At 39.0% G+C, this 10948-nt stretch overlaps 1 protein-coding gene across 1 annotated transcript in view; it reads left to right on the plus strand.

Annotated features, from left to right (window-relative positions):
- Positions 1-10948, plus strand: part of LOC112966773 (G-protein coupled receptor 98-like) — a 200341-nt gene that overhangs the window by 132740 nt on the left and 56653 nt on the right. Inside the window, exon 34 of the mRNA XM_026067216.1 lies at positions 4367-4524. Coding sequence (XP_025923001.1) covers positions 4367-4524 — 158 coding nt within the window. The remainder of the gene's footprint in view (positions 1-4366; positions 4525-10948) is intronic.

The following is a 10948-nucleotide window of genomic DNA, read 5'->3' on the forward strand; positions in this document are numbered from 1 at the left end:
AAATTCATACAGAATTACCTGGACACTTACTGCTTTGGTTTTGTACCCTACTGCCAAAGGCTGTAAAGAAGTTTGTTGTACAGAACAGCAGTATTCCAGAACAAGCAGAAGGTTGGACAGCAGAAGGGACAAGAGTGAACAACATGAAGTCCCATAAGGATTATTGCACTAGATGTAGTCCCACATATGAGCAATTTGTCAGCTGAAATTGCAAATAAACATAGAGCAAAGAACTGAGTTTGCTGGTGATTCTGAGAAGCAGTGCGAGAGATCAGATCTTCTCAGAGGGTTATACTTACAACTGTGTTGAAATTAAAAAGCTCAGAGCTTCCACCTAATAAAAAAAACTAGAGTATTTTCAGAAGAGGTTTGATTATCAAACTGTCAAACTCCCCACAGCATCAAAAGCAGGTAATAAATATCATCATCCAGGATGAGTTCATATAAGAAGGATGTAATTTTAGTTTTCATTATGTTGCTTAGATACAGGTCAGGCACAATTTATCACAGATAATTTGTCAGATTAACAATTTTTAGCAAGTAATTATTTGCAAAAATGTTTCCATTCTCTAGCCTGCTTCACAGTTAGTAGAAAACTGATGAGCATATTCTAAAAATGAATATGCAGTGCCTAATCAAAGATAACGTGGCTTTCTTCCACACTAAAGCCAAATCCCAGTGCATAGAAATGCCAAATCTGGAAAAAAGCAAACTGCTGTTTAAGAAAGCCTGGAGTGTGTGAACATCAAGAAGCTAGTGTAGATTGCAGTCAAACTTGCCTATTTTCATTTTTAGCAACATTTCATCCACTTGATGAAGAATTTGCTGAGTAAAGATGAATAAATGTTTCAAGCCTTGACTTTCATTACTTTTCTAGGTATACAGCCTTATTTCTCTACATGGAGATGATGAAATACAAATACAATTGCAAATTCATATGTCTGATCTTTGCCTTTTACTTCCTGATGTAACATTAGCAGTATGAGCAAACTCACATGGTGCCACAGTTCTCTCTGCCTGCCAACCAGCTGTGTCTAAGGCAAGGGAGAAGCTCAAGAGTTCTTAAGCTTTATGCCCTGGATTAAATAAATAAATAAATAAATAAATGTAGGTCTAGATCCAGAGAGAAATTCATAAAACAGAAGCCAGAAAGGTGGCTGCCTGCTAACTAAACTAAAAGACACAAGGTATTTGATAAACCAGAAGAGTTGCAATACTTCATCAAACTTAACTTTCCATAGTTTGAAGCTGCATTTGAAGGAGATCATCCTTAGAGTTCAAGGCATGACAATAACAGAACAAATCTATGCCTTTAACACATTGAGCTATTTGAAATCTTTCTTGCTTAGAAGGGAACAATGAGTGACAGTATTCGTATTGAATACCTTCCTCATTTATTAAGAATTCCTTATTTTCTTAGAAATTTTACTTTTTTTTTTTTAATATTAGCTGTGTAACTGTGTTAACAAGTAGTTCCAGTATATATCATGCTAGTTGTTTTCTCTTTTTGCTTTAAAAATACTAGGAAAAATAAAAGTGTGCCTCCCTTATCTTGTGTAGCTGGAATCTCTCTGCAGATTTTGTGAGATGGAGAGTCTTGAAGACAGTGCAAAGAAATGACTTCAGCTTGGTGTAGTGGAGGGGGGTGAGCCAATGGGAGTACATTACTGTTGAGGTGAACAGAAAACTTTATAGCAGTGAAAAAAAATCCGTGATCAAAACAAAGTCAGTGATCAGAACAAAGTCAAAACAATCAAAGACAGTCCCAGGTTACAGGAGTCTCCAATCAGATAACAGTCATCCGGAAGGGCAAGAGTGGAGGCAGCAGTTGGCCTTTCAGTGTTAAAAGTGGAAGTTGGTAACAAAACTTCTAAAAAATGTCAGAAAAACATGCAAATTTGTGCAGGGGAAATGATTTAGTAATAGAAAGTGTTAACAGAGAGTCACAGAAGCTTTGTAACAAAATGAGAGTTTCAGAAGAGCCTATCAGCGTTTGATTTTTTTTACACGTGCTATTTGCTGAGAAGGCATTGCACAAGAGCACCTAATTCAACTGATAGCCATTTTTTTTAGTATTATTCAGATTCTAAACAAACCAAACAAAAACCTGATAGTTACTCACCAGAGGCAGAAGTACAAAAACACCTTCATTATTCACAATAGCTCTGTCTGTCATGGATTAAAGACTTAATTTGCAAAGTGTACTCTGTTTAAAAAATAAAAGACTTGCTTGAAGGTTATACTCAGGAGTTAATGTTCTTCTTTAAACAAGTAATGCTGGTAGTTATGTGGTTCTGTCTAGGTTCCATATCAATCTTCCTAGGTCTTTCTCCATAACATATTATATTGTGGACCTCCAACTTTGATGGAGTTTCGGGATATTTTGCTTCTATTCCTGTTGTAGGAAGATGGGACATACAATAGTTCCAGCTGACAAATGACATGATAGTGTAATAAAATATGTGTTCCACTAGCATGTAGCACAATAAATATTTTAGTTGGTTCCTTTAATGTTATCCCATATGTTTTCCAGCATAAAAGACATCTTTCAATATGTAAGGGCTATGTGTGAATAAAACTTACAGGAAACAGTGTCTTTCTTGAATTGCTGACCATCTTTTTTAAAAAAAAATATCCAAAGTCAGCTTTGAAATCCCTGGGAATGATTAATATGGCTCTGTGTATTCCCTGTCCATGTAATTTTTCAATGTCTTTTTAGAACAAGGACCTAGGAATATTAGTAAGACTGATCCATTTCTGTGGGTTTCATTTTTATGCAGCTTTCATTAACTAAATATAAAGGAATGTTCATAAAAGCCTTCTAAGCCTTTCAGAAAGCTTTATGACAGAAAGCGTGAACCATGAAATATAAAAAAAGTTCATCAAATTGAAAAAGATACAGTTTTCAGAACATGAAAAAGATTTTACAGAAAACAGGTTATACCTGTGCTAAGATTCTTGTCTTCTTTTCAGTATAATCACTGAAAGTAGTATAGATTATGGTAATGTGCCTTCATTCTTAATGCTAATTGGGACCACTCAAGAATACTTTGAGGAAGAAAAATAATTTTAATACCTAAAAAATATTAAAAACTAGAAGGATGAAGCAGATTAGATATCATGTGTAGGAAATGAACACCCTAATTGCACTAAAGAGAACCCACTTTCCCTGTTGCTTACTTTTTTGCTTAGTGCTGTTATCAGGTGGTATCGCAGCCTGGGGTCTGGCTGAGCCTATACCTTCCTAAGAGAGTCCTAGAAGGTATCTAGATTCTGTTGGAAACTGTTTTGGAATTGCTGTAATGTACTGAATTGAGGCTCTAAAAGAACTGGCACCGAATGCAATTGCAGAGGTTGTAGGATTTGTTGGACAGGCTATGCATGTGCACCCAGGCAAACCCAGAAGGTATACAAGCGTAACAAATATTCAGGCTCTTCTAACACGGATATTACACAAGCATTGACTCTAAACTTACTTAGCAGAGCTGACCTGACAAACAGAAGGGTTGGATAAGTTACACCCTCTTAATAGGGATAGCAGTGATCACATAGTCTCTAGACACACTGACTCCCAAGCTGTCCCTTGGGCTGCTTGGTTTTGCGTCATCTCTGGTGTAGGTCAATGGCTGTAAAGCACATTCAGACCTCAAGGGAGTTTATAGAAAACCCTGATCTCTCATACAGTAGAGATCTCTCTCTTACTATCATCTCCATATCCTTCATGTCATAGTCTTATATGCATAATTTGACTCCTTTTTTCAGCAATAACTCATGTGACTGTCACATCCTTATAAATAATTATAACTTTAATAAATGAAAAGGGTAAGGAGAGACAGAACAATTAAAGAAAATGGGAGTGAGGGAGCATTTGGCTTCAGTGTGCAAATGACATATAATTTCCAAAAACATGAAGAGGAATAGTTATCTTGCCTTTAAGACTAGTTCCTTTATTTAAAAAAAATATTCCTCAAAATTTAATTTGTGGTTTCAGGAGCTAAGTATGGAAAATTGCATAATGCCCTTTTAAACTTTGGTGACTAAGAGTGATCACATTAAATAAATATAGCATGCATGGAGTTTGTTAAAATATGATTTGTTCCATTGCATGGGTTTAAATCTCATCAGTGTTTGGTTAGGCTAAAATACAATATGCATAATATTCAAGTATAAATGTTATATTACTAAGGTATGATCAGGAGATGAGAACCATCGGAAAGCAATGCATCCTATCAAGGTTACTCTGGGAAGAGAGTTAAAGGACTTGTGGTTTGTAAAGTCAAAAAAATTTATATTTGGAATTTCACTCATTACTGTTCAAGTTGTCTCTTATGTTTATAAACAGCATTATTTTCCATTTTCTCTTCAGGTGCTTCATTCCAAATGCCTATGCTGCTCTCTTCACTGCTGCTCTGGTGCCGTTAATGTGCTTGGTAGTGGTTTTTGTGGTGTTCATTCATGCCTACCAGGTGACCCCGCAATGGAAAGCATATGATGATATTTTCAGAGGAAGAACTAATGCTGCAGGTATGATATATAGGCTAACTCCAAGGAAACAAAGTTTTCAGAACTGTACTGAACGTTCTCTCCAATCCAGAATACCCAAACAGAAACCACAGTTCAGTAAATGCCTAGGCATATGTTTAAGATTAAGCATGTTAGTGGTCCGTTTGAAGTCTGTGAAAATACTTTAATGATTAAAGTTATGCATATGTTTAACTGTCATACCAAAGTGGGGATAAGCCATAAATTAAGAAATTAATACCACTGGTTGTGTCTAGTCTAGTAAAAAGAAGAGCACTAAGAGCCAGCACCACCAGGTTTGAGCACTGGCTGATGTTCCCTGCTGTGGTTTTGGCCTGTACCAGAAAGCGCTTTCTCAGGCAGTGCCGAGGCAGGGCTCAGGGCAGCCTGTGCTGCGGCCCTCCCCAGGAAGCAGCGTGGGCTTGCTCACCCTGGCCTGCATGGGGGCGATGATAACGTGTTGCCAGCAGCTGCGCCGTTCTGCTTGGCTCCGGGGCCTGAGCATGGTCCTTGGCCTTTTCCGTTGTGGTATAGATACAGTCAGTGACTGCCTAGTCAGTGAGAGTGCCGGCATGCTGGAGTATTTGGAGTTAATACTTCTGTTTTGAAATTTCCTAGCGCTACTTGTAAGTGAAACGTGCTTGAAAGAAGAACTGTTTCGTGCAAAACAGGAAGTATTTGTCGGTCTGTTCTGTTAGAACAATTTCAAATACAATGATTTTCCTGTAATAAAACTGCAGCAGGGTAGACCAGTGCTGCAATAATAGCTGTAGGTGGAAAGCTTAGAATAATTCTTTTCATGGTGTCTTTGGAAAAAAAATTGTTTATTTATAAACAAGTGCAAGTATGTAGATTTTAGTGGAATTTTATCTATTTTCTCCCTGACTGTGTGAAGCCAGTTAGATTTTATAAACTTTCAAGTGATTCTTGAATCTTTTTTCCCAGTTTTCTTAGAGAAACATCATCTGAACTTAAAAGGAAATGTAGATTATTACAAAAGTCCTTTCAGTAGTCCAGTGCATGTTCAGATTTATAAAGGGAAGCTGTCTTCTTTAGGTTCAAATACTCAAGTTTGCAGTGATAATTGTAGTATGTAGATGGGGACTTCTATGTTTTTTATTTTGAACATTTGGGTTTTAGAAATATATTCTTTTTATGAGAAAATGAAAATAAATACTAAATATATATGATCCAGAAATTTTGTAAAATATGAATTTCTTTCTTAGTGATAGAGTGTCAACTTGCATAAGAGCTATACAAGTTTGGATAAAGTCTGATAAACTTAGCTTGTAAATATGATCCTCAAGACCATGGGGCTTACTTGCACTTTATTCTTTCATTTCTTTCTGGGGATAGAAAAGGGACTTCCTGAAACAATCACAAAGGTGGCTCCTTATTTAGTGTTGAATAATGTAGTTTATTTATTTATAAATAACTTATTTTTAGTATCTCCAAGGAGTCCCTATTCATATGTTGAAGTATAAGGCTTGCCTCAGAGCAGTTAAACCAAAAAAACTTACAGTGTATTGGAACAATATAAGTAAGAAAGTCAGCATGGGAAATGGCAGAAAGTACTAATAGTAGTTTTATCTAGGTGACATAAAGACATGAAATAGTAGGGATGAAACAAAAGCCTATTTGATTTAACATAGGACTTAGGGGATTTTTTTTCCCCAGTGGAGTACAGAAAATGGTGGAGAGAGAATATTGAGGTGTCAGAAGGAATAAAAAATCAAGAAGAGATGTTTTCCATAATAAGTCAGTAACAGCATTGCTTTCTTTAAAAAAATAGGATGTATTTTTTTACTACTCTGGTACCATAATGGCAGATTGGCATTTTGTTACCCTAGACCTTTTGCAAGCACAAATGAAAGTACCTCATGCAGTGAGTGGGTGCCTGGTGAGGCTTGCAGTGTCTGTGGTTTTATAAGGGTTCTCTGTGTACCTATGAGTATGTTTATAGTGCAAGCTCCTAGCTGTGACACTTCAACCACCTCCTGTGTTGTGCAGCGCCAGCGTTTCTCTCAGTTTCCACCAAAAGGTGAAGGACTAAACAGCAGTTGTTTATGTGCAGTGTCTTATTCTGGCTTATCTCTGGTTCTCATCCCCATCTTGAAGAACTCCTTGTCTTGTCACCCACAACAATGACTTCCTACAGGGGAAAAAGCCTTTCCCATTCTCCAGCTGGAAGTTCTATACCCACACTTCCCCACCTTAAGCATGGGTAGGTAATGTAAAAGTGAAAGCGAAGACTGCTTTTGCTTTGCAAAACTGTCTGCTGTACGTAAGTGATCCTCTCTAGAAAGAGGCTAAAATCCCAATCGAATGAAACTGCAAACAATTATGATATATCGAGTACAGAGATATGTAAACACAGAAAAAAATATTTTTGAATATGCTTTCACATATGGTAGTAATTGTGGACACCTATTCTTTAAATTCCAGAGAGCGAAGAGTATCACAGAAAGAAAAAGTAGAATATACGGTCATGTAATTATCATTTATACATAGATAATCATACAGATATCTATTTGCATATGACTGTTTGTAGTAGTTGTGCTTATTCACTTTCTGGGAATCATTCAGTTAGAAGATGCTTAAAATTGCTGCATGATACAGACGACTGGTTGCTCAGTGAATTCTGCAATAATTCATACTTTTTCATGCAAAAAATTGCTCCTGAACAACATGCTCTAGGTGACCCTGCTTGAGCAGGGGGGTTGGACTAGGTGATCTCCAGAAGTTCCTTCCAGCCTCAACCATTCTGTGATTCTGTGATTCACTCAATGTTGTGAGTAAAAAATAAAGTAACTGTTGTCAATAAAAAACAGAGTTAAGTCATTGGCTTGCATATTACCATAAAACAGAAAAAGTAATTGTTTTTGCGGATTTAAAAGAAAAACATTTGTTCTCTGACTTCTCCTAAATTCTTCAGATTATTTCATAGCTTGTAGCAAAAGCTTGAGTAATGCCACTTAAACTATAGTTGGTTAATCTCCTGAAATTCTAAATTTGTGATATCTGCTTGAGGAGAGCTTTTACTAACTTTAACAGGAGTTTAATAGGAATAGAAACAGTAAAGTTTATCCTCAGATATAGTATATACTGTTATTTTCAAAGAAATTAGATACACAGGTGGCTATGCTAAAAAACAAGTCAAAATATTGTAATTACTCTTTTTTCTGCTATTGTTGGAAGATTCAAAAGCTTACCATGCAAAGCAGTTCTGTCTTGAACAATGCGTTCTTATACAGCTACTAGAAAAAGTTCTGTCTTCTACAGTGAAAACATTTTCCTGGATTTAAGTAGCAGTACTATGTGTTACTATTTTGTGCTCTCCGTAGGAGTAGAGTTTGTTATCCATACTAAAGGGGAATCCCACATATTTTTGTTACTAAGAATGGGATAACAATGTTGGGTTTCATCATACGCATCTAAGAGAAAAATTTTGCCCTTTGGAGGACCTGTTTGCACATGGATAAATAGTTTTGTAAAAAATGTCTTCATTCTTAGAAGGGTATCATTGATTTTTTTCATGTGTTTTATACTCAAACATTCATTTGTTTGTTCTAGCTCCTTGTCTCATGCAGATACTCTTCCCAGTCCTCTAGGCATTTCTCCTAGGCATTCTTGAGTAGAGAGTCACATCTCTCATACCCTACTGTAGTCGTTTCCAGGCTTTGAAGAAAACGTCACGGCCCAAGGGCAGCTAGCCCAGCACAGAGCTACTCTTGGTAATTGTTGTCAATTGCTCATTTGTTTTGGCAGTGGCCTGGGATCTGCCCACAGAACTTACCATACTTTCTTCTTATGCCTGGGCTATCACTGTAAAAGCATATAATTATAAAATGAGCTTGTAGTTGAGAATAAACAGAAATAAATAGAATTTGCTAACTTCTAATTTGGTCAACATGCAATTTACACACTTCTCACTATCCCATCTGGGACACCAAGTAGGTGATTTTTTCGTCTCTTGTAACTGTTGTATAGTATCACTGTGGTGTTTTACACAGTGATAACGCTTGCCTAGGTCAGGGAGTTTTCTTCAATGCTAGAAGACTGGAAGAAAGGGCTATGGCAGAGTCAAGAATGAATTATCTTTTAGAGCAGACAGCTCTTCTTCCTCAAATGTGAGTGTTGGAACATGGTGTGAAGGTTGATTTTCAAAGGATGTCATAGCTAACTCAACTATACTCTTTCAAAGATATGCATTTAGTTTACTAGAAAAGAGAATTCAGTTTGAACTGATTCAGTTTGCCAGCCCTTCAGCAAACATGTTCTATTGACTGATTATTTTTCTACATATAGAAACTAACTTCTCAAAAGCTAGCCTTGAGAGGAGCCAAATGAAAAGTGTGCATTAGATAAGCAACCTTTGGGTGAACGAATATTTAAGTTTGCAGCAAGAAAGACTGTTTCTGAAGGAAATCAGGTGATCTAAAAACTGGATTGTATGTATTTAGCTGTACTAGCAAAAGGTTGAAATAGGGATAGATTGGAGATGATTTTTTTTCTTGATAGTCCTGACACTCAAATGTGGAAACTGGAAATGACAAAGACAGCAGTCCAATATTCATTGTTTGATTTTCAAACTGTTTGCTAACCTTTTATAATTTCATGAAACAATTTGAAAGTATAAAGTAAAAATTTGAACTGAAAAATCACCTGCATTTTTTTCTGGTAACACCTTTGTTATAGGTGGCCTCATTTCATTGAACAACATGTAGTGGCATAATTTTCATGCCTTAGGCATAAATATGCAGTAGAATTTACCTGATTCAGATACTATCATTGTAAATGTGCCAAAATTGATTTAAAGATTAGGAAGTTAAGTTGCCAAAATAGAACTTCATTAAGTGTGCCTTAGATATTCAGCTGTAAAATTTTAACTACCTTTTTGTGCCTTCCTTCATATAAATTTCTTTATTAAATTCATTGCTTTAGCAATATGCAATGCCAGACCATGAAAGGTCATCCTATATCTGCTACCAGCTGATCTTCTCAACAAACAAGCCATCTGAAATGCAAGTTTAGAACATTCCAGCTGTGGCACTCAGGAAATGGTGCTGAGGACAGGGCTTTTTATTCTAAATGAGAGGATATATGAGATAAATGAAAGCGCAGCTAACAGAGGCAGCGAACAGACGCAGCAGTTTGCGCAGCAGTGGTTGGGCTCTGACTAGAACTTGAGGATCTTGTGGAAGTTGTGGGCTTTCTGAGGACCCCCGAGGACCTAGAAGGTGATCGCTGTGAACAGGAAAGGGGAAGCTAGGCAAGGACAACTGCAGGAGGCCTTGACTTCTCCTGGGAAAAGCTCGTGGGAAAAGCTCCAGCTAGGAGTGGCTGCTGCTAACGAGCTCTCTGGGTTGCCCCTGACCAGAGGGGGTTGGGGCCTTTGATCCCAGTGGCCCTTGATTGGGCGGTCAAGCACCCTGTGAGTCAGTGCTAGGGAGAGGCCTATATAAGAGCCAGGCCTAGAGCGCAGCTCCYAGAGYGCAGCTAACAGACGCAGCAGTTTGCGCAGCAGTTTGCGCAGAAGGGCGCGCGAAGGGACGTGCGAAGGGACCTTTGTTTCTGATCCCTGTGGTGTACGCTTCCTCAAGTATGGTCGTGACACGCCGCACAGCGCGTTCCCCAGCGGCTGTTGGAGATGCTGTGTCAGAGGCTTGGACCCAGACCGACCCTCTGACAGCAGATGCAGCTCTACAGGTCTCAGGCTGCAGGGAGTGCTTGGGGCCTCTCCGGGAGGCCTGGGCTGGCAGTCAGTTCTCCTGCAGGAGGTGTGCTGCTGTTGACGAGTTGTGTCGTCAGGTAAGGGAGTTACGGGAGGAGGTCAGTAGGCTGCGCAGCATCCGAGAAGCAGAGCAGGAGATAGAGAGGGTATTCTCGGAGACTGTGCAGCTCCAGGAGTCCCAGCCCCCCGCAGCAGTGGAGTTGCCAGAGGGCTCTGTGCCGTGTGACACGGTACATCATAACATCACAGAAGAAGGCTGGAAACTGGTCACTGCTCGTGGGAGGAGAAAGGCTCCTACTCCTCCTGAAGACCTGAAGCTGAAGAACAGGTTTAGTGCCCTCCAGGATGAGGAGGAGATGGGCATGGCTGCCAGGGAAGTACCTGGGACAACAGACCCTGTGCCCTGCCGGAACACCCGGAAAAAGCGGCGGGTGATTGTTGTGGGGCACTCCCTGCTGCAGGGGACGGAGGCATCTATCTGCCAACCTGACCTCTTGTCTAGAGAGGTTTGTGGCCTGCCGGGTGCTCGTGTGAGAGATGTCATGCAAAGACTGCCAAGGCTTGTCCATGCTTTGGACTATTACCCACTGCTGCTCTTTCATGTGGGCGCCAATGACACCAAGGGCAAACTGGAGACCATCAAGCAGGATTTCAGAGCTCTGGGGATGGTGGTCAAGGGTCTGGGAGCCCAGG

The sequence above is a fragment of the Apteryx rowi genome, unplaced genomic scaffold (assembly GCF_003343035.1).
Source record: "Apteryx rowi isolate R43461 unplaced genomic scaffold, aptRow1 scaffold_104, whole genome shotgun sequence".
NCBI lineage: Eukaryota > Metazoa > Chordata > Aves > Apterygiformes > Apterygidae > Apteryx > Apteryx rowi.